This window comes from Coregonus clupeaformis, chromosome 2, assembly GCF_020615455.1.
Source record: "Coregonus clupeaformis isolate EN_2021a chromosome 2, ASM2061545v1, whole genome shotgun sequence".
Classification (NCBI taxonomy): domain Eukaryota; kingdom Metazoa; phylum Chordata; class Actinopteri; order Salmoniformes; family Salmonidae; genus Coregonus; species Coregonus clupeaformis.
In genome coordinates, this window is record NC_059193.1 from 6,004,276 (window position 1) to 6,030,729 (window position 26,454).

Below are 26,454 nucleotides of genomic sequence, written 5' to 3' on the forward strand. Positions count from 1 at the left end.
CATATAACTAGGGATAAAGTGACTAGGCAACAGGATAGATAAACAGTAGCAGCAATGTGTGATGAGTCAAAAGCCACCTTCTGACTCCCCTGAAGAAGACAGCCTAGAGGGGCCCAATACAATAATGTACTGAAACGTTATGTCCTCTGTTATACGGTTTATGAAATGTCTGGGCTTTATTCATCAGCACAGGATTAGAGAGGAAGAGACTTCCCCTTGATCCTAAAGGTTGTTCTGTTAACGGTCCAAAGGGGGTTGACTTCCTGTGGTTACTACCTGTTGCTAGGTGCTGTGTTGAAAGGGACCTGGGTCAGTCTTATATTGCCAGTTTTCACTTCACACGCTGGGATCACAGAGGTCCGTCATCTGAATAACAAGTAAAAATGTTTCAAAATCTGAATCTTTTTCATTTTTTTTTTACAAAAAAGAAATAGCAAAACTGCATGGCTACAATGCTTCACATCTATAAGAACTCAATTTGATATTTATATTTTGAAAGTGAAATGAGACCACCACCTGTATTGTCAGTAAAACTTTATTACGCATTCATTCAATTTCACATCATACACAGTACATAAGACTTCACAAAACGTTTTTCTATGGTCAGAATGAGACCGAGGTTGTTGTAAATTTGGGTGTTAAGGCAACCTTTTACATTTCAGAAGTAATTGTCCAATAAATAGCTTTTATATTAAAATCATTTGACCTTTTAAACACAGAAATAGACACACGTTCTCACTTGAAGCAGCAGTCATAAAAATGCTGCTTTTCCTATAGGAACTTCAAAAGATAGTTACATGTCTGGAGACAATACATGATTCATTCTCTATCAACTAGAACAGCAAACCACAGAGACAACGTTTGACAAAGGTCTGTGCAAAGTCCAGAGCTCCAGCCAGGTAGGCTTCACCATACTAATACAGGATGATGATGGGGAAGCCATCTGACCAGCCCACCCTTGAAAAAAACCAGAAGGTCTCAAACTAAAGTGTATTTGACAAATGCGGGACTGGTGAGGTGTCCTGGATTGAGACTGAGGCAGTGTGGGTAAAATGTGAGTCTATCTGCCCCCAGACACAGACAACAGGACCGCCTCAGTAGACAGACAGACCGGTGGAGCAGAGGGGTACAACACAGGTTATTATACTGCTGGGTTAGTGTCGTCTAAAGCTCCTCACTCTCGTACAGGGGGGCCGTGTGCTGGGGGGGGTCCGGAGTCAGGATGGGGAGATGGCTGAAGAGGGGGATTTTAAAATGTTTGCCTTTAGGGGGGGCAGGCTTGTTGGTGCGAGCTGCAGAGACAGAATGGAATACAAAGGTCAGGATATATTCAGAATAGACCCCTTGAACCTCTAATGCAATAATAACACAGAGGAAATGTTGTGTTTGAGCCAGGTAATAAAACAACCTTTAAATAAAGCCAGTCATTGTCATAAATGTTACCAACCTATTCTTTTAAACAATCTGAGAAATGGTTGGATCTCCTAATCCACAGGAGGAGGAATGTGTTGCTATCCTAAGAGAGTTTCCTAAAATAACTCCAAAGAGAAACCGCTCATATAAGAGCCATTATAAAAGCTTATATAAGATATTAAGCCCCAGCTCCAGTTACAGGTTCAACCCTTGGGGGTCGAAAGACAAGCTTTCCTTCTGGCCAGCAGAGTGCACGGCTAAATGTTACTGCACAGTTGGAGCCGGATATTACAGCCCGCGTTGGAGTGGACAGATGAAAATAATATGCACTCTCACCTGATCAATTACAGACTTGACTTCTTCAGCGAGCTACGCTGAATGGAGGTGAGCCTCACCATGGCCGCTCTCGGTGCGCGTAACAGATGGCATGTTATGTGATCGAGGAGAAATACAATAGCCAGCCAGGCACAATGAATACAGCGGCCTCTCATTTTCCTACTAATAATATATCCGCTATGGGTTTCTATCAGCCTTAACAACCTGCCATGGCAACCATTTGCGGGACGGGGGATAAATGACAGGGAATTACCCTCTATTCACACTGTGGAGAAACGCAAGATAGAAAGAGGCCCCTCTCCTTCATTCTAACAGGAGAAAGTGCTACAAATATTGAATAACAGACCATTTCCCCCTGCTGTTACAGTACATAAGTTATTGTACAACACTGGTAATTCATAGTACATTAGTGTAGTATGCCATTGCCATTTCAATGCCCTGCCATAGCAGACATTGTGAGTGCAAGGTTACAGCATTGTCTGTCTCGTATGTAAACAGCGCTGTAATCCCTGCTTGTCCCACTAGTGTAGATGTCAGCAGGTTGATGGCCACAGCATTTATGTGGTGTTTATGAGTTGAATTCTAAACATCTACCATACAGTAATAGGTAATGGACAGGGAACGGACAATTTAACTCTGAACTGAACACTAGTCTGTGCTTAACTTCAAGCCACAAACACAAACCATGCATGCACAAACGCACAAGGTCCACTTACTTCCTACGTCCAGTCTGGCGTTGCAGGTTGACATGCCGGCCTCGTTGATGGCAGACAGGGTGTACCAGCCTGCATCAGATTTGACTAACCTCTCAATGAGCAGGCACTGACTTCCTGTACTGTCCTGGTACAGGCTGGGAGACAAACATCAGGCCTGGGTTAACCCCTTATGGAATCAACAGAACCTCTCACTTTCAGCTAAGAGAGGTTCACGTTACCTAGCAAAGCTATATCAGCTAATTACCACAAATACACTTCAGCGAGATTCAACTCAGCTAAGGACCAGAAATTACAATCTCTACTGGGAGTATTTCTCCTTCTAAAAAAGGTATAAAAACATCCTGAAAGTGATGGAATTGAAGCTCCACCCACCTCATCCTGGTGGGGTCAATGCGCAGCATGTCTTTGTCCTTTTTCCAGAAGAGCTTTGGTGGAGGGGAGGCAGCCACCTTACACTCTAACCTCACTGTGTCCCCCTCCAGGGCACGAGAGTTCAGCATCTTCTGGACGAAGGTAGGGGGGCGAAGCACCTCCTGGGCTGGAGAGGAGATGAGGGGTTGGGGTAAAGGTGGAGCAATGTCAGAGCATCAATGCTAAGCGATGGGAAATGGGAGATGATTTGACAGTAGTCAAAACAGCCCTTACCGATAACCTCCAGTTTCATGGAGAAGCGGTTCTCCCCGGCGCGGTTCCTGGCAATACACTCGTAGACTCCAGCGTGATGCACCGTAACGATCTCGATGATGAAGGAGTGCATGCCCTTCTCACACACCAGCATCTTGTGGTAGTCGTCCGGACGGATGGCTTTACCATCCAGGTACCAGGACACGTCTGGGGTGGGCAGACCCCCCACCTGAGGGCACAACCAGAGGTGTATTCATTAGGGGGAAAAAAAAGACAAACAGGGAGGGACAACCTGAACTTGTCCAACAAGAAAATAAATTGCTACGGTGTATGCTAATGAATACGACCCTGGCCTTGAGGAGTGAGGGACCCAGGGACTGTAGTCTGGCCTACTAGAGGGCCATGAGGGGGCGTAGTGCAGGGGCCCAGAGTGGGGGCGGGATAGGGAGTAAAGCGCAACTTTTACAACCTGGTTATTCTGTCCACAGGGGCCATTGGGTTTCATGTTTGGTTTCCAGAGGCTTTCATTACACTTGAATAAAAAGTGTTGCATGAGTCAGTGTCAAAGTTCAACGAGGTCTTTACAGAAGATACCTCAGCTATAAATGTTGAATGAGTCCAGTTATCAACAGGCATTACTAAACTGATTAGAGCGTATCCAGTACTGTACCTTGAAGTCGATCCTACAGAACCTGCCCTCCTCCACCGTGAGGTCCTGGGGGACCTGGATGAAGCGCGGGGCATAGCACTTCTCCTGGATGGCTGAGCCCTCGTTGCCATCAGTACCAGAGTGGTGTTTTCCCCTTGAAAAGAAATTAGAGAATGAGAGCGAGATTGAGAGAGCGAGAGAGAATGAGTGAGTGAATGAGAGAGAGAGAGAGAGAGACCGAGAGATAGAATGAAAGAGCGAGAAGAGAAGAGAGAGTGAGCAAATGAGAGAGGGAAGAGAAAGGAGAGAGAATGAAAGAGCGAGAGAGAACACAGAGGAGCTTTCATTCATAACTGCTCTGATAGCTGACTGAATGAGGGAGTTTTCATGCAGACAACAGAGCTCACTTCTCATATTTCAGGTTCAGAGAGCTAATTGAACTAATTGATAACAGGGTCAAATGCTGCATCACCATTCATGCTGAACGACGGTACAGAAAACCCCCATAACATTGACAAACAAATGAACAACAAGTCCATCCATGGGTCCTAAACCAACTCCAAGCAGCACAGCATGTGCCCTTTACATACAATACATCATTGGAAGACAAGGCAATCCCAGGAAAGACCAGTGAGGAAGCCACACAGCCATAGAGACATGTCAGCTCACTCAGTACATGGTCTATAATTGTCCTCGTTACGGCATTGCCGGGGTAGACGGTGGAAATGGCACACAAACACATGGCAGTGGCAGGAAACCCAACCTGGATTAGACAACCTGCCTCCCAATCCCAGACCCCATTCACCCTCACGTGGAGCACTGTGCTCCTCTTTCTGGTATCCTCTTATCGTCTACTGCTTCATTATGTAATGCGGTACACATTCCATACCAGCAAAACTGTATACCAATATGTAATGTACTATCACTGTATGCACAAGCTTTTGCCGTCATTTGGTGAAATGTACCATATTCCTCCGGTGTTACGTCCCTCTGGTGATTCTGGCTGCAAGACAGAGGACAGAGATTTGGGAATTAAAATTATGCAATGGACCCGTCTGTGTGTAAAACCATTCCCATACTGTATATAGGGAGTGATTCATCTCTGCCTCTACACTAGCCAACACTAAAGTTCACCCACAAATCTTCTCCTGAAATGCATTACTTTGAAACAACCTCTTTAAATAACCAGACTTGCTAATCTTTCTAAGTACATGACACTATGCCTAGGGCAATGGGGTGGTTGGATGTAGGGGGCTAGGGGCTATACCCGTGGGGTGGGCACACGTGTTGTACTGTGTGTGTGGTCTCTTCCTGGCATCCTACATTACAAATCCCTGGGAAAATGCTGCTTTGGCACACAATCTTCACCCCTGCTATTTCTAGCTGCATTCTTAGAAGAGGGCTGTGGATTGGCTGTAGACTTATCTCCTGTGACTGAAGAGGACAACAGAGCCAGAGGCCAGTCCCATTGTGTGAGGAGGATTCAGGGGTGATGGACAGTGACAGGGGACTAGTCACACACAGTACAGGGAACATTCCAGCTAACCTAAAATCCACATAGTATTAGTAACGACAGCTCCCAGCCTGACAAACTATTATCAGAATATCTGGAAACATTCAGTAGTATGGCAAAATATGGATCCTTTAAATACAATCACTTGAGCTAAGATAACTACTTTATTGAGGAAAAGTGTACTTTCTATGCCTGTGATATGTGGTTGTCCCACCTAGCTATCTTAAGATGAATGCACTAACAGGAAGTCTCTCTCGATAAGAGCGTCTGCTAAAGTACTCAAAATGTAAATGTCTAAGTGTAGGCATCGCCTTAAATAACTTCCTGCAAACCAAATGGGCTGTAATGGATGATGTAGAAGTGATATGCGTAGATTATACCTGGTCGGGTTGTGAGGAATTCTCAAAGTCAAAGACAGAGGCAGCGTTATCTGGACCCAGCAACCTCCGAGCCATGCGCTCCTCATAGGACAGCTTCTGTCAGGAGACAGACAGGAAACCAGCCACTGGTCAGTCAGTATACTGTATAATACCAGTAAACCAGCCAATGGTCAGCCAGTATACTGCAAAAGTGCCAGTAGGTCCCAATTTGCTAATTGGAAGCAATATGGTGGAACCTCCACCACTGAACTGTTTATACTTATTAAGACGCTTCAGATCTGCAAACATCGAAGGGTTATGGATACATTGGAAGGGGTAGAGAGTGAATTGGGACCGGCTATGCCAGTAAATCTGTCCATAGAGCAGCCTCCAATGTTATTGGATACACTTCAACACAACAGCTACCTTGTGTTGATTATAGTACACTGGTCCACCAAGCCCCTGTGATTCCACAGAAGCCTCTATTTATTGGAAGTTGGACTCTACTGAAGGATGAACCTGGCATCAAGGATATGGTTTGTCCTTGACTTTAATTACATGAATACGGGAAGGCTACAAGGGAATGATACATAACTAAATCCATATTTCCCTCTTGCATAGTTGCCAGTGCAACATTGTGGTATTAAATGGTCTGATGATGTATGATGGCATGGGTTCAAATCAAATGGGAACCACACATTTTCATGTACAATATTCATGTGGTAGTGGAGTAAACAAATATAGTGAGGGAAAAAAGTATTTGATCCCCTGCTGATTTTGTACGTTTGCCCACTGACAAAGAAATGATTAGTCTATAATTTTAATGGTAGGTTTATTTGAACAGAGAGAGACAGAATAACAACAAAAATATCCAGAAAAACGCATGTCAAAAATGTTATAAATTGATTTGCATTTTAATGAGGGAAATAAGTATTTGACCCCCCTCTCAATCAGAAAGATTTCTGGCTCCCAGGTGTCTTTTATACAGGTAAGCTCCCTCACGACGCCAGGACAGCGGAGTCACTCACCACCTTCCGGAGACATTTGAAACCCCACCTCTTTAAGGAATACCTGGGATAGGATAAAGGAATCCTTCTACCCCCCCAATTGTAAAGTGGTTATCCCACTGGCTATAGGGTGAACGCACCAATTTGTGAGTCGCTCTGGCTAAGAGCGTCTGCTAAATGACGTTAATGTGCCCTTGAGCAAGGCACTTAACCCTAATTGCTCCTGTAAGTCGCTCTGGATAAGAGCGTCTGCTAAATGACTAAAATGTAATGTAAATGTAACAAGCTGAGATTAGGAGCACTCCCTTTTAAGAGTGTGCTCCTAATCTCAGCTCGTTACCTGTATAAAAGACACCTGTCCACAGAAGCAATCAATCAGATTCCAAACTCTCCACCATGGCCAAGACCAAAACCAAAGAGCTTTCCAAGGATGTCAGGGACAAGATTGTACACCTACACAAGGCTGGAATGGGCTACAAGACCATCGCCAAGCAGCTTGGTGAGAAGGTGACAACAGTTGGTGCGATTATTCGCAAATGGAAGAAACACCAAATAACTGTCAATCTCCCTCAGCCTGGGGCTCCATGCAATATCTCACCTCGTGGAGTTGCAATGATCATGAGAATGGTGAGGAATCAGCCCAGAACTACACGGGAGGATCTTGTTAATTATCTCAAGGCAGCTGGGACCATAGTCACCAAGAAAACAATTGGTAACACACTACGCCGTGAAGGACTGAAATCCTGCAGCGCCCGCAAGGTCCCCCTGCTCAAGAAAGCACATATACATGCCCGTCTGAAGTTTGCCAATGAACATCTGAATGATTCAGAGGAGAACTGGGTGAAAGTGTTGTGGTCAGATGAGACCAAAATCGAGCTCTTTGGCATCAACTCAACTCGCCGTGTTTGGAGGAGGAGGAATGCTGCCTATGACCCCAAGAACACCATCCCCACCTTCAAACATGGAGATGGAAACATTATGCTTTGGGGGTGTTTTTCTGCTAAGGGGACAGGACAACTTCAACGCATCAAAGGGACGATGGATGGGGCCATGTACATGTAACATTTTTGACATGCGTTTTTCTGGATTTTTTTGTTGTTATTCTGTCTCTCACTGTTCAAATAAACCTACCATTAAAATTATAGACTGATCATTTCTTTGTCAGTGGGCAAATACTTTTTTCCCTCACTATACTTATTTAATGTGGTAGTGGAGTAAACAACCACTTATTTAATGTGGTTTGGGAATAAACTAAGATAACATTTAGATTGTAACATCTGTCTTGACTCACATTTAATCATACAGTGAGGGAAAAAAGTATTTGATCCCCTGCTGATTTTGTACGTTTGCCCACTGACAAAGACATGATCAGTCTATAATTTTAATGGTAGGTTTATTTGAACAGTGAGAGACAGAATAACAACAAAAGAATCCAGAAAAACGCATGTCAAAAATGTTATAAATTGATTTGCATTTTAATGAGGAAAATAAGTATTTGACCCCTCTGCAAAACATGACTTAGTACTTGGTGGCAAAACCCTTGTTGGCAATTAGAAGTCAGCTGTTTCTTGTAGTTGGCCACCAGGTTTGCACACATCTCAGGAGGGATTTTGTTCCACTCCTCTTTGAAGATCTTCTCCAAGTCATTAAGGTTTCGAGGCTGACGTTTGGCAACTCGAACCTTCAGCTCCTTCCACAGATTTTCTATGGGATTAAGGTCTGGAGACTGGCTAGGCCACTCCAGGACCTTAATGTGCTTCTTCTTGAGCCACTCCTTTGTTGCCTTGGCTGTGTGTTTTGGGTCATTGTCATGCTGGAATAACCATCCACAACCCATTTTCAATGCCCTGGCTGAGGGAAGGAGGTTCTCACCCAAGATTTGACGGTACATGGCCCCATCCATCGTCCCTTTGATGCGTTGAAGTTGTCCTGTCCCCTTAGCAGAAAAACACCCCCAAAGCATAATGTTTCCACCTCCATGTTTGACTGTGGGGATGGTGTTCTTGGGGTCATAGGCAGCATTCCTCCTCCTCCAAACACGGCGAGTTGATGCCAAAGAGCTCGATTTTGGTCTCATCTGACCACAACACTTTCACCCAGTTCTCCTCTGAATCATTCAGATGTTCACTGGCAAACTTCAGACGGGCATGTATATGTGCTTTATTGAGCAGGGGGACCTTGCGGGCGCTGCAGGATTTCAGTCCTTCACGGCGTAGTGTGTTACCAATTGTTTTCTTGGTGACTATGGTCCCAGCTGCCTTGAGGTCATTGACAAGATCCTCCCGTGTAGTTCTGGGCTGATTCCTCACCATTCTCATGATCATTGCAACTCCACGAGGTGAGATCTTGCAAGGAGCCCCAGGCCGAGGGAGATTGACAGTTATTTTGTGTTTCTTCCATTTGCGAATAATCGCACCAACTGTTGTCACCTTCTCACCAAGCTGCATGGCGATGGTCTTGTAGCCCATTCCAGACGTGTGTAGGTCTACAATCTTGTCCCTGACATCCTTGGAGAGCTCTTTGGTCTTGGCCATGGTGGAGAGTTTGGAATCTGATTGATTGATTGCTTCTGTGGACAGGTGTCTTTTATACAGGTAACAAGCTGAGATTAGGAGCACTCCCTTTAAGAGTGTTAATCTCAGCTCGTTACCTGTATAAAAGACACCTGGGAGCCAGAAATCTTTCTGATTGAGAGGGGGTCAAATACTTATTTCCCTCATTAAAATGCAAATCAATTTATAACATTTTTGACATGCATTTCTTTGGATTTTGTTGTTGTTATTCTGTCTCTCACTGTTCAAATAAACCTACCATTAAAATTATATACTGATCATTTCTTTGTCAGTGGGCAAATGTACAAAATCAGCAGGGGATCAAATACTTTTTTTCCCCTCACTGTATATTATACATTTCCCTATCCACATACGTACATATATCCACACAAAAATCACAAACACGTCCCTCCCCACTAACATCAGGTCAATTTGTTCAAATGGATACCTGGCTGTTTCGCCTACGGGCCTCTTTGGTGCGCAGTTTCTTCTCCAGATCCTGGATCAGGGCGTCCTTGGAACCCTGGATATCCTCATCCGTGTTGCGGGACCCTGGCCTAGGAACAGGAGCCTTCTTCACGGTGGGCTTGGGAAGGCTGGGGAGGGAAAGAGAACGGGAAAGCCAGAAGAAGAACATGAACCATTAATGCTAAAATCGTAATATACAGTGAATGGCAATCACATACTAGTAATATTTAGACGTTTTATTTACATTTAGAAAATATAGAAACTCACATGTTTGGGGTCCCTCTGTAGCTAGGAGGCAGAGACACACATGAGGGAGGAGGAAAGGGGGGCTGTGGCATGGAAACTGGGGGGGGAGTTGGAGAGTGGGGAGACTGACTTATAGGCAGGCTCTGTGTAGGGAGAGAGAGTCCCTGTCCCATGTGCAGGGAGGCATCAAACCTGGGCTTGGGCAGAGGGCTGGGGGGGTTGGGGGAGTGTGGGGAGCGAGCTGGGGATAGAGGCTGAGGAATAGACATGGGAGCAGGCTTGTAATGTGGGGCGGACTGGGAGGGCAGGACAGAGCAGAGGAAGGCAGCTGAAGAGGACTGGGGCTTGGGCTCAGGCGGGGCTGGGACACTGGTGTTGGCCCTGGGGGTGAGGGTGATAGTGGAGCGCATGGGGGCGCGAGAGAGGGACATGGGCTGGGCAGCAGAGGAGGGAAGAGGAGGATCACGAGGGAACACCGTCGGCTGTGAGGATGCAGGGGTAGAAATGGGGAAGTTCAGATTGGAGGAAGAGGCCTTGCTGCTGTTCCCGTTGGGCTGAGGCAGAACCTGGGCGACATCGTAGCTGGGGGCCTGAAAGGCTGGCTGAGACTGGATGAACTGGCGTGGCCGAGCATAGTTGAAGGCGCTGGGGGCGAAGAGGTTGGGGGAGAAGGTGGGCAGGTCGGCCACACTGCTGCTCATGCTGCAGCCTCCAAAGTCTCTGAGGTTCTGGAAGCTGGGCTTGCTGGGAGTGAACAGTTTGGGGGTTGTTTTTTTCCCCACGGCTGGCGGGGTTGGGGTGGTTCTGCTGGCTTCAGGTGACCTCTGACCCTCTGAGCTGTGGATACTCTTTTCACTCAGACTGAAGGGCTCCTCAAGGGTTTTACTGGGTGCCTGCAGCTCTGGACCTGGACACCTGCAAGGAAAAACTTTGGTCACTTCATTTGCATTACTCAAGTTAACTGGACAAGTGGTGACCATAGAAGCAACATTCCTTCCTACAATAAAACTGTTATACCTGTACCCACCCATGCACAGCCTTTTTTAAAAGGTGGACAGTGCATGTTGAGTTGCCCTTTTTTGCATAGTAATAGTTAATCTGTGTTCAGTATGTTTTGTCTTGCCTTACACACTTAAAGGAAAAATTACTTGAATACAAACAATGTCCACATGACCTTCAAGAGAAGTGGACACACGTTGCTGTATGTTTCTAATAAAGTGTGAGGGGCTAAATCAGGAGGCTGACATTAGCTGGCAGGTGCAGCTCAGCTAACTCCGACACCCCGGCCCGTGTGACGAGCATTGTGGATAAGAGCAGAGCAGGCTACACTTTGTCGCCAAAGACAGTCAACAGAATCACGCAGGGTCTATAAACAATACAACTTATTTCTACTCAATGCTAAAGATCATTCAGAAAGAAATGATCAAACCAAGATGATTATCTGTGGTGTAGAATAAAGGAGTTGTATCCTCTGCAGATGATTATCTGTGGTGTAGAATAAAGGAGTTGTCTCCTCTGCAGATGATTATCTGTGGTGTAGAATAAAGGAGTTGTATCCTCTGCAGATGATCATCTGTGGTGTAGAATAAAGGAGTTGTATCCTCTGCAGATGATTATCTGTGGTGTAGAATAAAGGAGTTGTATCCTCTGCAGATGATTATCTGTGGTGTAGAATAAAGGAGTCGTATCCTCTGCAGATGATTATCTGTGGTGTAGAATAAGGAGTTGTCTCCTCTGCAGATGACACGGGGGACATAATGCAGAGTGGACATAATGCAAACCTAATCACAGTAGTCTCAAATAGTCTGCTCTCAGAATCTTAGGAAAAAGGCTAGAGTCTATGCAGTCTATTTTGGGACTTATACCTTTGTGAACCACACCACTGACACAAGGTGCCCTTTTCTATAAACCGGGGGTATTGAAAAGGGTCCGGTCCCTGCCTAGTCAAACAAACAGAAATGTGAGAGTACTGTAGATATTGGGCAATTCCACAGTAACAGAATGATGCTGAGACTCAGATTTTCCCCTTTAAAATGTATGTCAAACAAAAACCAAGGATTGCAAACAATACAAATAAACAAACCATACAAATCTATGCACAAAGAATACTGTTAACAATTTCCACTGAAAATGTAATAAAAAATAATTTGCTTGAAGAACAGTGCAGATGCAACATTTGGTAACAGAATGACAGTTCCTGCTTTTTGTGTCCTCATTCTGTTACCAAACTTTACATCTGCACTGTTCAAGTAAATGTGTTTTTGTAAAATTTTAGTGTCAGCGTCCTTCTGTTACCGTGGAATTGCCCTATTTTTAAACACCATGACAGTTGAGTAAACACACAAAACCGCAACTAACTCATGCTCTAAAGACATTCCTAAAAGCATTTACTGAACCATCAAATTCCAATGAAATCTCACATTCCAAATTCACTACAGAGCAGCACAAACACACAGACAGACCAATTCTGAGATTTTTTCTACTAATTGGTCTTTTGACCAATCACATCAGATCTTTTCACAGCAGGTCTTTTTCAAAGCTGATCTGATTGGTCAAAAGACCAATTAGTGGGAAAAAAGACCAGAATCGGCTGCCTGTGTGAACGCAGCCAAAGTGTCTTGAACTCTTTGGTATGCAAATTTAAATTATAGGCAAGGCTTGGATTACTATAGAGAGAGATCTCACTTTGACACTACACTTAATAAATTAAACCCTTATGAAATGCAGCACAGCCAAATACCTCCAAAAGATACAATTTAACCAACTCCCTGAGTGAATCACATATGATATGCAGACATGAATGTCAACACTAACATGGAAAGGTAATTTGCATTTACTTACTTAGAACATGACCACAGTACTTCACAAGGTTTTATATAGGCTACAAATGTATATATTTCAATCTATTATAGAAAAACACAAATCAATTACAAACGTGTATAATCAGTTGCACATGTGATAAATTCGTCAAACAATAATGCATTAAGCTTACCTGGATAACTGTTCCTAGTTTAAATATCATATGCTATTTCAACTTCAATAAAGGCTGCACCGCAGAGGAGAGTTAAATGTTTCTGATAAGAGTTGGAGTGCAACAGGTCCGTAGTAGCTTGTGTACACCCACGTCGGGTATGCAGAATGACGTGCGCGCCGACTCCCAGGTGATTTCAGTACGCGGCTGTAACGCGACCGCTGACCTGCTTTTATTTTACATGTCACAGTCGCCCCCATTCGTTGTGCCTTTCTAGCCTACACACAAGCCTTTATAATCTCCTATTTAATAACATAGTATAAACTCAGTTCCTTGCATTATCTAAAAAAATAAATAATTAAGGACAAATAGGCTAAATAATCCCCTCCCTGTTATTATAATCAGATGATAAACCATCTTCAAACCAAACAATCAGCGCTGTAAGTAATACCTATCTTAATTGAGTCCTAATTAATTAATTAATTAATTAATTAATTAATGTACAAAGATAATTAGATCATACAACTTTTTTAACTGTAGCAGCCTACCAGAAACTTCAAAATAAGGCAATAGCCCCCTCTTGTGGCAGTTGAATCGAAATGACATGAGGGAAATACTGTATTTCTCTGACCTCTGCATCCCTGCCACAGCAAAGATTACATATACGATGATTCCTCAAAATCGTGCATTTGCATTATTGATAGGTATTTTGATAAATAAGTACTGTCTCACAGAACAGAATACTGGACATTCATCTCTCCATTTGAGGATTTTTGCAGAATGTTAGAATAGTTAAACTCACTGTTCTTCAAGTGGCTGACCAATCTCACAGACTGGGCTCTCAGGCCACTCTGGAGGGGGAATCCCTGCTATGTCATTAAGTAAAGAAGGAAAGTCATCAGGTTCCAGCCTGGTAGACTCTAAGGGCTGCTCATCCATGGGCATCTCATTCTCCAACTGCTCTTCCAGGTCTGGACACAGACATGGTCACATTGTCAGAATGTATTTCAAGATTATATGTAGATTACAGTGGATGAAGAAAGCTGTGCAGAAGCATGAAAGTAGTCTTGTGTGTCTGACCAGTTCTGAAGCTAGTCTCTGCTCACCCAGGTACACCTCCAGTATGGCGTCGCATGATACTGTTCCCAACTGATTCCCAGCTATACATTTGAACACCCCAGAGTCCTCTGGGAAGGCCTCGGTGATGACAAGTGTCCACAGCTCCTCTGTAGAGGGAGGAGATAAGGACATATCAGCACCAATGTATCAGGTTTGACTGGTCATCTTATAGTGGTAAACAGTGGTAAATGTGTCCTTCAATAGCCAACAGTGGGCCTTGGGTATGCTTTCTAACCCACCTGGCACTGATGCAGAAGTAGCCTCTGAAAAAGAAGTAGAAAGTTTAGAGCATTTCTATTTAGTGCCTCAAAGGTAATTATTGGTCTGTTTCCCACTGTGAACTACTGCTACTCACTCTTTCTGAGGATGTGGAAATCAGCTGAGTCCACTATCTGCTCGTCCTCACGGTACCACAGAACCTGCAGTGGTGGCGTTCCACGAATACGGCACTCTAGAACCACCAGCTGACCCTTGACCGTGCTGACGTCATGGAGACACTGGACACAGGAGAGAAGTGGATCAAAGCTAATGGCTGCTGACACCAACATACCATCAAGCTCCTCCTCCCTCCTCTCTCAACCTCTCTCCTCACCTCAGCCCTCTGCACATACAGTGTGTATCCAGCTGTTAGTAATTTAATAGATGCTCTTATCCAGAGCAACTTACAGTAGTGAGGGCATACATTTTCATACTTTTTCGTAGCTGTTTAGGGCACAATCAAGGATGCTTTTGACACATTTTTTTTTTACATCTGACAACAATTAAGACAATGGTCTTTGTCATGTTCTGACAGATAGCTGCCTATGACATCATAAGGAACTTGAGTAGGTGTATATCCATTTGAAAGACAAGGATCAGGCCACTGATGTAAGGAGGAAGGACCCTTCAGGAAATGTATGTAGGGCCAAGCCAACCCAAACCAGTTCCATATTCAATCACCAGATGGGGTAAAGATGTATTCTGTGCTTTATTACCTTGACAAAAGTTGGGGCCACGCCACCACTCCCTGAATACTGTTGGGGGTAGGATGGACTCTGTGTCTAGAAACAAGAGAACAACATATCTGTAGATTCCAAAATACAAAGTAGCACTGTCAATATGCTGTCTGTGCGTACATAACATATCATCAATGTTGATAAGGTGCAGTTGAAGCTTTTTTCTGCTGTTGAATGTGTATATCGTGTGTGTTTTGGAGGTGTGACAAGCTTGGTGTGTATGTGGAGTGTGCGTGTGTGTGTGCGAGTGAGTGTGTGTGTGTGTCAGGTACCCTCTGGGGGCTGATACAAAGGGGCTGCACCAGGCTGGAGTGTCTCTGCTGCTGGACCACAGTGGAGGAAGAGGATGAGGAAGAGGAGATTGCTTTGGAGGAGCTGGAGATGGTCAGGGACATGGTGCTGGTCTTCTTCTGGATGCTTCACACACAGACACACACACACACACACACACACACACACACACACCAAGATGGTGTGCAATCACACGGTTGTCTCAATGTCATTCCAATATCTCAATATCTTATGTAAAATTATGTACTGGTTTACATTGAAAACTTTTCAGTCTAGTCATTAATGTCCTTTCAACCTACTGTGCCATGTTTCAGGCCTTTGCAGGGGGTGTCACTGTGTCCAATAGCTGCTGATTTCTATACAGAGGGGAGGGAGTATGAGCATGAGCTGTTATACACCCATATCATTATTTCAATCAAAACACCATAGGTCCTAAAGCTAACACCATTCAATCCTCCACCAGACCAACTGAAGATGTTATTCTCTACACTATGCGTGTGGCAGGTAGCCTAGTGGCTAGGAGTGTTGGGCCAGTAACCAAAAAGGCTGCTGGTTTGAATCCCTGAGTTGACTAGGTGAAACAATCTGTCGATGTGCCCTTGAGCAAGGCACTTAACCCCAATTGCTCCAGGGTAGCCGTCAATAATGGCTAGCCCCATGCCGTGATCCCACTCTCTGAGGGTTTCTCAGGAGGAGCTGTGCAAAAAAACCACATTGCCATTACACACTTGTACATGCAGTGAAACAGGACAAATGAACAAAAGTGCTGGTTTCATGAGCTGAAATAAAAGATTCCAGAAATGTACCATTCGCACAAAAAGCTTATTTCTCTCAAATGTTTTGCACAAATTTGTTTGAATCCCTGTTAGTTAGCATTTTATCCTTTGTCAAGATAATCTATCCACCTGACAGGTGTGGCAAATCAAGAAGGGGGGTGCGGAGGAGTATTTCTGTCTCTAATCAAGCCCTTTTGTGGGGAAAAACTCATTTTGATCGGCTGGGCCTGGGTGGACCTATGCCCTCCCAGGCCCACCCATCGCTGCGCCCCTGGGCCTAATGAACGTATTTCAATTGACTGATTTCCTTAAATGAATTGTAACTCAGCAACATCTTTGAAATTGTTGCATGTTGCGTTTATATTTTTGTTCAGTATATAAACACCCCCTATTTGACCTTACAAATGAAACATCCAAGGACACTGCACCTTGAGATCCTGTTTTAATGTGACATGCCTAGTTTAAGTATCTGTGTGTGTGTTGCGTCAAAAGCCAACGACTGAGTGATCATCATGGTGTGTAAAGGTTACATAATCTATCCATCTGAAGGATCATGTTGTTTGACTCAGAAAGGCACTGTTCATCTCCTTTAATCTCCCACAATCACCGTGCTGATGGATACTGGCATGAGCCTCTGTCTATTTATACAGAAAGGGGATCCCATTGGCCCACAGAGGGAGCTCAGCTTGGGGCCAAGACTCTGCAACAATGTAAATCATGTGCTGTTGACTGACCCAACTCAGAAATATGGTACTGCAGGTTATTCCTGTGGAATACGGACGCAATCCATGCAACAGTTTATTCTGGTCTTTATCAGAATTAGTTCCAAAGACAGAGAACCATTCTATTTGATGGCATTTCATATAACTGTATCTATCTGGAGATGCTTCAGTGTTTGCCAGGAGATGTGTCAGTGTTTGCCAGCATCTCAAACTCCCCCGCCCACACAATACAACAGCGTTAGGGAAAGGTTCAACACTCCATCAGAGTAGCAACATGACACTTCTAAATGCTTCACATGAAAACAACAACACATCTCACTGCTTAGAGACACACTGCTAAGAGGAGGACAACCATCACACCAGAAACACTAAAGACACACTTTTTCTTCTTCCTGGCCAAGCACTGAGACATTTACTGATTGTACCAGATCAAATTTGACCAGGACAAGCAGATAAGCTAGCGAGAAAAGCCTCCACCATGTCACAGAGTTGTAAGGAAAACTGACATGGGTATGAGGTAACCCCAACATTCCAGAGGGATGGGGTTGTTAGTGTGTGTGGCATTTGACCCTTAAAACAGAGGCTCCATTTAACGACAGACAGACTGATAGGATTGAGTCAGGAGGGAAAACCGTCTGGTCGTCAGGGAGATATCTTCTTCTGACCACCCAGTCAGATGATCTGATGATTAATCTCCTCATCATATCAGATATGCGACATCTAACAAGTGGGCTTGTTTCAGACACGTAAACCTTTCCATATGACACTCTGCTTTCACCCAGGCCAGCATGGTGCATGGTATTCTCAGTGTGCCCTGCATGAGATCCGGTGACTGGGCCTCCACCACCTATCGACGCCCTGGGCCTGGACGACTGGAGAGGGTTAGTGTCACGGTTTCGGCCGAGGCTGCTCCTTCTCCTTGTTCGGGCAGGCTTCGGCGGTCGTCGTCTCCGGAGTACTAGCTGCCACCGTTCTATGTTTCGATGTTTGATTGGTTTTGTCTGTTTTGTTACACCTGTTCCTTGTTAGTGTTAATTATGCGTCCTATAAGTTCTCTTGGGTTTTGTCTTGTGTTGTGTGTAATTGTTCGTGTCATGTTGGGATGCTAGTTCGTTTATTTCTCTCTGTGTTGTTTTTGTAGAGAGTTCCACACAGTGTGTGCCTTAGTTTGTACTTTACCGGTGTGCGTAAAGTTCGCTTGCCTGCCAGGTTGTATTTGGCCGTGTTTGGCTTGTTCTTTTTTGTCTTCACTAAAGACTTTAGTACGAAGCCTCTGTGTGTCCTGCGCTTGATTCCACACCACATCTACTCTCAACCTTGACAGTTAGCTACTAGCTAGAGGGAAGCTTCAGGATGAGAGGAAACCCGAGCTAAGCCACAGTCTAAATTTGTTTAGCCTTCTGTGAGTTGGATTTAGAAACACATGGCCTAAGATAAATCTTCCCTCCTCCTGTTCTGGAATGTCCACTGGAGACAAAGTGCCGTCCCAAATCCATAGTGGGCTTAATTCGCATATTCACACTGGCAGTTGTCGTCATAAGAAACAACATATTTTTAGAGGCAAAGGTAAAGGAGGGAACATGAATGTAGAGGCCTTAAATTCACACCTTCTCCTCTACACATTACCAGAGAGAGTTGGGACATTGGACAGCTTTGGAGTGTTTAGAGGCATCACGTAAACAAGTACCGTCTCAATAGAAATGAATGCCCCCTGAAACTACAGGCACATGAAATGGCCTTCTCTTTGCTAAGGTCTTATTTCAGCTTTATTCAGTACCATTAACATTCAGCCACTTTCTCATCAGATATAGAAAATTGTGATTAGGTCTGCCAAACTGATCATTCAGTTTTGAAGGTCTAACACGGCATCAGTTTGCTTTATCTGTCTTCCACAGTCATCTCCCATTGTAGTCTGCTGCCTCCAGGTGCCTTCTGTTTGTACTACAGCTGGCTCTTTAATACAGACTCATATCAATGTCCAGTCATGGAGTACATTCCATCCCAACCATCACAACACAGCTCAGTAATGATACCGCAGGCAGCTACTGTCCAGCAGGAGCTTATGTACCAGGGAGGATGCTGAAATCCTGTTCAAGTAGTTATTTAGAGGGATTTCCTGACAAAATGTCAAAAATATAAAACACTTAGAGAGTGTCATTTCCCCAAATGTGAAACCCTTATTCAAGGTTTCAAAGACCTCTCTGATGAGAATAGGCTACCCGTCCTGCTGGGGGAGGAAGCAGAGAGCTATGGGTTGGCAGCGCACTACATTGCTGCCTGTCATAAGATGAGGGACAGTGTCTGACAGACCAACCAACCTGCACATGTCCTCTATGCTTAATGTTATTGTTCAATGTATGGTTATTTTGACCATTGATTATTGTTGTTAATGTTGTCCCGTTGACAATATTGATGATTATTATTTTAATTATGTTAATATTGTAAATCTCCAAAGTAAGCTTTGGCAATCTGTACATTGTTACGTCATGCCAATAAAGCAAATTGAATGTAATTGAATTGAATAGATAATCAGGGTAGTGATCCAGGCACGTTTTGTCATGTGACATTCTGGGGATTCCCTTGTTGAAAAGATATAAAAAGATCTGCAAGTCATCATTCAGGCCCCGGAAATGTTTTGGTTGCGCAAGGCCCATGAGAATCTAGTAAAGTTTCTAAAACCAACTGCTATGACTGATATTGTACCGCGTGGCTCACTTGGTAGAGCATGGCACTTGCAACGGCAGGGTTGTGGGTTTGATTCCCACGGGGGACCAGTATCAAAATGTCTGCACTCATTACTGTATTTTGCTCTGGATAAAATATTCTGTAAATTACTAACATTTTAAAGATTGTGAAACAATCGTGGGCTTTAATATTTGTTGACTGTGTTCTAATCATCAAGCCATTGCACAAGTCAACAGGTCTTGGAATTGTCTACACAGGGACCGATTTAGAGGGAGAACCACATGATCCCTGGGGGACAATCAGAGCTCTCAGTTTGCAGAGTGCATTGCAGAAGCATGTTTGGTCTGGCCAAATGCCCCTTCCATCACCCCCAACTCCACCCTGGAATGCCAACCCACTGGGCACAAATTGGTTGTTTCAACGGAATTTGTCAATGTATTGTGATGTGGAAAATACATTGGATTTGAAAAAAGTCACTGTTGTTTTCAGGGTGAAATTTCAACATCATCATGGTAAACAAATTTCAAACCTTGTATAAAATATGTTGAAGTTGTACCTTTAAAGCAACGTTAGATCTTCAATGTTATATCCACTATCAGAAGAAAAATGTCTGGGCAGCACCTCCTACTGGAGAAATTATCTATCTACAGTTACCCTTTGATCTCCCATCCAGGGTTTTAACCAAGCCCTGCTTAGCTGTAATAGTTGTTCCTGACTATTACCAATTGTGAGAATAGTAAGAAGTTTTGAAGAGAGATCTCAACTAAATCACTGCTGCTTTCAAAGTCATTCCAAAGGGTAGGTTTAACAGAGCAAATGAAATGTAACCAAACTTGAATAGTCATATATCATCAATGATACTATTTAGGCCTATATAGCATTTGTAAAGTCATCACCAGCTATTGTTTCAACCCAGAATTCAACAAAAAAATTGACAATACAATAGGTCTAGGGTTTCAAGCTCTGGTTGATTTCAAATTGAATGATATTTAGTGATATGGAATTGTGTTTGGTTGTCAACACAACCAAATATCAACATTTGAAGGAGATGTATCTTCTGCTTGGATAGTTCTATCTGTGCCACTGACATAGTCTAGCTGTCACGATCGTCTGAAGGAGGAGACCAATGCGCAGCGTTGCGAGTGAACATGATGACTTTAATAATCAAAGCACGTAACTACAAAACAAAATGACGAAACGTGAAGTCCAACAGTACATAGACTAAACAGGAACACGGAAACAATAACCCACAAAACAAAGGAGAAAACACACAGAATATATATGGCTCCCAATCAGAGATAACGAGCCGACAGCTGACACTCGTTACCTCCGATTGGGAGTCATAGACCAATCACCATAGACACAAACAAAATGAAACTCACCCATCCCCAACACCACCAAATGAAATACACCCAAACAAATGAAAGTGAACAACCCTGGCTCAAATATCAAAGTCCATGGAGCCAGAGTGTCACAGTACCCCCTAAAGGGTGCGAACTCCGGGCGCACCAACATCAGGACTAGGGGAGGGTCTGGGTGGGCGTCTGTCCACGGTGGCGGCTCTGGCCCCGGTCGTGATCCCCACCCCACCACAGTCACAACCTGCTTCGGTAGCCTCCTCCCAATGACCACCCTCCAACTAACCCCACCTGGACTAAGGGGCAACACCGGACTAAGGGGGCAGCATCGGCCTAAGGGGGCAGCACCGGGATAAGGGGCAGCACCGGGATAAGGGGCAGCACCGGGCTAAGGGACAGCACCGGGCTAAGGGGGCAGCACCGGGCTAAGGGGGCAGCACCGGACTAAGGGGCAGCACCGGCCTAAGGGGCAGCACCGGGCTAAGGGGCAGCACCGGGCTAAGGGGCAGCACCGGGCTAAGGAGCAGCACCGGGCTAAGGGGCAGTACCGGACTAAGGGGCAGTACCGGACTAAGGGGCAGTACCAGGCTGGACGACTCTGGCGGATCCCGGCTGGACGGCTCTGGCGGATCCCGGCTGGACGGCTCTGGCGGATCCCGGCTGGACGGCTCTGGCGGATCCCGGCTGGACGGCTCTGGCGGATCCCGGCTGGACGGCTCTGGCGGATCCCGGCTGGGACGGCTCTGGCGGATCCCGGCTGGACGGCTCTGGCGGATCCCGGCTGGACGGCTCTGGCGGATCCCGGCTGGACGGCTCTGGCGGATCCCCGCTGGACGGCTCTGGCGGATCCCCGGCTGGGACGGCTCTGGCGGGTCCCGGCTGGACGGCACTGGCGGGTCCCGGCTGGACGGCTCTGGCGGATCCCGGCTGGACGGCTCTGGCGGATCCCGGCTGGCTGGCTCTGGCGGACGGCTCTGAAGGAACAGGCCGGGCTGGGCTGGTGACGCACCCCGTAGGATACGTGCTTGGAGCAGGAACAGGCCGGTCCGTACCGGGAACACACACCACTGGCCTTAACTGGGGATCAGGAACGGGCCGGACCGGACTGGTAACACACTTCAGTCTCTCATGCCGTGCCACAACAGCTTCCCTCCCTCTACTCGCCAATGGCTCCCGTAATCCAATAGCCTTCTCTCCAGCTCTCCCTGTGGCAGCCTCCCTGCTGCCCAGGCGCCTAAGCCATGTGCCCCCCAAAAATTTTTTGGGGAGTAACCACGGGCTTCCAGCCTCGACTCCGCTTCCTCTTCATACCACCTCCTCTCGGCTGCAGCTGCCTCCAGCTCTTCACGAGGGCGGTGATATTCCTCCTCATACCACCTCCTCTCGGCTGCAGCTGCCTCCAGCTCTTCACGAGGGCGGTGATATTCCTCCGGTTGTGCCCAAGGACCCTTTCCAGCCCGTATCTCCTCCCATGTCCATGAATCTTTTGGAGGCGTCCATACATCCTGTGTAGGTAGGTCCTGTTGCCGCTTGTTCGCCGCTTGGTCCTCTTGGGGTGGGTTATTCTGTCACGATCGTCTGAAGGAGGAGACCAATGCGCAGCGTTGCGAGTGAACATGATGACTTTAATAATCAAAGCACGTAACTACAAAACAAAATGACGAAACGTGAAGTCCAACAGTACATAGACTAAACAGGAACACGGAAACAATAACCCACAAAACAAAGGAGAAAACACACAGAATATATATGGCTCCCAATCAGAGATAACGAGCCGACAGCTGACACTCGTTACCTCCGATTGGGAGTCATAGACCAATCACCATAGACACAAACAAAATGAAACTCACCCATCCCCAACACCACCAAATGAAATACACCCAAACAAATGAAAGTGAACAACCCTGGCTCAAATATCAAAGTCCATGGAGCCAGAGTGTCACACTAGCTTTAATTCCAGTTTGTCTACAAATTAATATATATATATATATATATATATATATATATATATATACACTACCAGTCAAAAGTTTGGACACATCTACTCATTCAAGGGTTTTTCTTTATTTTTACATTGCAGATTAATAGTGAAGACATTAAAACTATTAAATAGCACAAAAAAGTGTTAAACAAATCAAAACATATTTTATATTTGAGATTCTTCAAATAGCTACCCTTTGCCTTGACAGATTTGCACACTCTTGGCATTCTATCAACCAGCTTCACCTGGAATGCTTTTCCAACAGTCTTGAAGGAGTTCCCACAGATGCTGAGCACTTGTTGGCTGCTTTCCTTCACTCTGCGGTCCGACTCATCCCAAACCATCTCAATTGGGTACAGGTCGGGGTATTGTGGCCAGGTCATCTGATGCAGCACTCAATCACTCTCCTTCTTGGTAAAATAGCCCTTACACAGCCTGGAGGTGTGTTGGGTCATTGTCCTGTTGAAAAACAAATGATAGTCCCACTAAGCCCAAACCAGATGGGATGCCGTATCGCTGTAGAATGCTGTGGTAGCCATGCTGGTTAAGTGTGCCTTGAATTCTAAATAAATCACAGACAGTCTCACCAGCAAAGCACCTCCACACCATAACACCTCCTCCTCCATGCTTTCCGGTGGGAAATACACATGCGGAGATCATCCGTTCACCCACACCGCGTCTCACAAAGACACGGCGGTTGGAACCAAAAATCTCACATTTTGACTCCAGACCAAAGGACACATTTCCACCGGTCTGATGTCCATTGCTCTTGTTTTTTGGCCCAAGCAGGTCTCTTCTCCTTATTGGTGTCCTTTAGTAGTGGTTTCTTTGCAGCAATTCGACCATGAAGGCCTGATTCACGCAGTCCCCTCTGAACAGTTGATGTTGAGATATGTCTGTTACTTGAACACTTTGAAGCATTTATTTGGGCTGCAATTTCTGAGGCTGGTAACTCTAATGAACTTATCCTCAGCAGCAGAGGTAACTCTGGGTCTTCCTTTCCTGTGGTGGTCCTCATGAGAGCCAGTTTCATCATAGCGCTTGATGGTTTTTGCGACTGCACTTTCAAAGTTCTTCAAATTTTCCGTATTGATTGACCTTCATGTTTTAAAGTAATGATGGACTGTCATTTCTCTTTGCTTATTTGAGCTGTTCTTGCCATAATATGGACTTGGTCTTTTACCAAATAGGGCTATCTTCTGTATACTCCCCCTACCTTGTCACAACACAACTGATTGGCTCATATTCCACAAATTAACTTTTAAGAAGGCACACCTGTTAATTGAAATGCATTCCAGGTGACTACCTCATGAAGCTGGTTGAGGTAATGCCAAGAGTGTGCAAAGCTGTCATCAAGGCAAAGGGTGGCTATTTGAAGAATCTCAAATATAAATTATATTTTGATTTGTTTCAGAATGCACTGTAGATCTGTCATTCTCATTGAAAGCAAGTCTAAGAAGCGGTAGATCTGTTCTATGTGCCCTATTTCTATGCTTCCCGTTCTTAAGCTTTGTTTTTTGCATCTTTTACTTTTGGTTTTGTACACCAGCTGAAAATATATTTTTGGTTATGGAAAATATATTTCACAGCGGTTTAGATGGTACAATGATTCTCTACACTATACTAGTTTATTTTGTCACAAACTGAAATTAGGCGAACTATTAGAATATTAGCAAGAGATGTGAATCCAACATATCAATTACTAATTTGTAGACAAACTGGAATTAAAGCCAGACTAAGGCCTAGATTCAATCAGATCAAGCGTTAACCGGCAATAGCAGACACCTGCATAGCTGATGTTTTGGCGGTGTCGGAGGTGGAACTGCGTTGGAGCCATCAAATCGGTGAGCAGCTGCTCTTGCAATCATTGTCATGAAGCCAGACCCGCCCCAAATTCAGAGCGGGAAAATGTAGGCTATATAGAAATAATTATGCTCAAATTGAAAAATCATTAAACTAAATAATGAAGATTTCTATCAGCCTAATCGAAGTGTAGATTACATCTCACATTCCAGTATTCAAACTTGTAAACAAGGCTGCATGGGATTTCTGTGACTCTGCAGCCAATATCTGATTTAGGTATAATGTCAACAGTCACTTGTGGATTTGACAGCTCTAACGCAGTTTCACCTCTGACACCGCCAAAACAACCGCATTGCGGATGTTGGCTAAAGCGGATCTGATTGAATAGAGCCCTTCAGTGGTACATTTGGAACTATCCAAGCAGAAGATAAATGTCCTTCAAATGTTGATATTTGGTTGCGTTGACAACCAAACACAATTCAATATTACTTTTGAAATACAATAAACAGCCTATTGACTTGTCGACAAGTTAACAAATCATATGTTGGATTCGTGTCTCCAACTCAACCAAAAATAAAAGTTCAAGAATGGGATTAAGCCAGTGCCTCAGATGGAACTATCCAAGCAGTAGATACATCTCCTTTACATGTTGATATTTGGTTGCATTGTCAACCAAACACAATATTTTACTTTTTGTAACAGCCTACAGTAAATATCCTAAAGTTAAAGCTAACTTACAAACTAATGTAACATTCAACCTTAAAATTAGCCACATTGAGGTTACTTTAAATATAAATGTCTTCTTACTGTATGTAATCATAGAAAGCATGCATTTGTTAAAGATAGCATGCAAAGATCGCAGGTCTGTGGATATCTTCGCAATTGCTGTAATAATCTGTGCAGAATCTCAAAGGGCATTGATCACTTGCAACTTGTACTTTTAATTTAATCGCAACAGCAATCCAGGTCATTTGGTTCTGCTATTAGATGAAGTACAGTGATATCACAATCTGTTGTATAAATAAACAAAATATCTGACATTGTATTCCCATTTGAACTGTGCTTTTAAATGGTTGAAAGTGCAATGATAGACATTTAGGTGACAACTAAACCAAAAATCTGACATTGTTTTTCCATTGGAATTTGGTTGTGCTTTCAGATGTTTGAAAGCATAGAGATAACACTCTGGAAATTCAACTAACTTTTGGCTGTCTTTTTGAGTTGGCGAATATAGATTGTAATCTCATTGATCAACGTCTCAACCAAATGTTACCCAATTATCCACGTTGAAATTACGTGGTGTGCCCAGTGGGAAGCTGCCTCACCTGCTGCACACTATATAATTGACACACTTTTCCAGTTCCACAGTTAAATCCCAGTGAATGCAACAGATTTTTCACGACACAACTTTGTGATTTGCTGCCAGGTTACACTGTTTGATCACGAAGACAAGCTGTCAAGTCATTCAAAGTTGACATGACTACTAGTCTAAGATTTCAAGTTTGATTGATAGATAAGCAAAGCAAATGTAACTTTCATCTGAAGTTGGTTAGCGATAGATAGCTTTACAGCTTTATGTATAGTCAACAGGTGAACACAAACCAGAGCATATTTTGAGTAAGGATCCCGTGACACAAGTCAGATGCCCCCAAGCTGTACCAACATCTGACCCCTTGACCACACAACTAATGGTTCCTCTGGGGAAAATAAAAAGTCCCACACCATGCAGAGAGCCTTACCAGTGAACCACTGTGTAGCTACTAGTCCAATGGTTGATGACTGTACTGTATGAGACAGACAGGAACAGACAGACGGACGGACGGTGCTCTCTGCTCCTCCCCCTTACACTCTCTTTTCCCTGCTCACCAAG

The 26,454-nt window shown here is 44.5% G+C and overlaps 1 protein-coding gene across 3 annotated transcripts; it reads right to left on the bottom strand.

Moving 5' to 3' along the window:
* Positions 1-519: 519 nt before the first annotated feature.
* Positions 520-26,454, bottom strand: LOC123492854 (palladin-like). 3 transcript variants are annotated; one of them, XM_045226203.1, is made up of 18 exons: positions 26,324-26,452; positions 15,559-15,615; positions 15,241-15,385; positions 14,948-15,013; positions 14,329-14,470; positions 14,213-14,236; positions 13,961-14,080; positions 13,657-13,825; positions 9,905-10,798; positions 9,618-9,765; positions 5,632-5,727; positions 4,704-4,741; positions 3,760-3,892; positions 3,559-3,621; positions 3,111-3,318; positions 2,838-3,003; positions 2,466-2,599; positions 520-1,292 (listed from the first exon to the last, which is right to left on the bottom strand). In XM_045226203.1, exons 2-18 carry the CDS (start codon positions 15,564-15,566, stop codon positions 1,165-1,167), a joined length of 2,682 nt encoding a protein of 893 aa, XP_045082138.1. In that variant the 5' UTR covers positions 15,567-15,615; positions 26,324-26,452; the 3' UTR covers positions 520-1,164. The 3 variants fall into 3 exon arrangements, 2 of the variants coding, with proteins under 2 accessions (XP_045082138.1, XP_045082145.1); XR_006661888.1 differs by having other exon boundaries at positions 1,210-1,292; positions 1,750-2,599; positions 26,324-26,454; XM_045226210.1 differs by lacking the exon at positions 3,559-3,621 and having other exon boundaries at positions 26,324-26,451.

Excerpts from the sequence above, each read along its gene's own strand:
- LOC123492854 (XM_045226203.1), bottom strand. Across the intron at positions 5,728-9,617 it reads CCCGTAGGCGAAACAGCCAG|AAGCTGTCCTATGAGGAGCG; the intron begins GTATCCATTTGA and ends GTCTCCTGACAG. Across the intron at positions 3,893-4,703 it reads CGTAACACCGGAGGAATATG|GGGAAAACACCACTCTGGTA; the intron begins GTACATTTCACC and ends TTTCTTTTCAAG.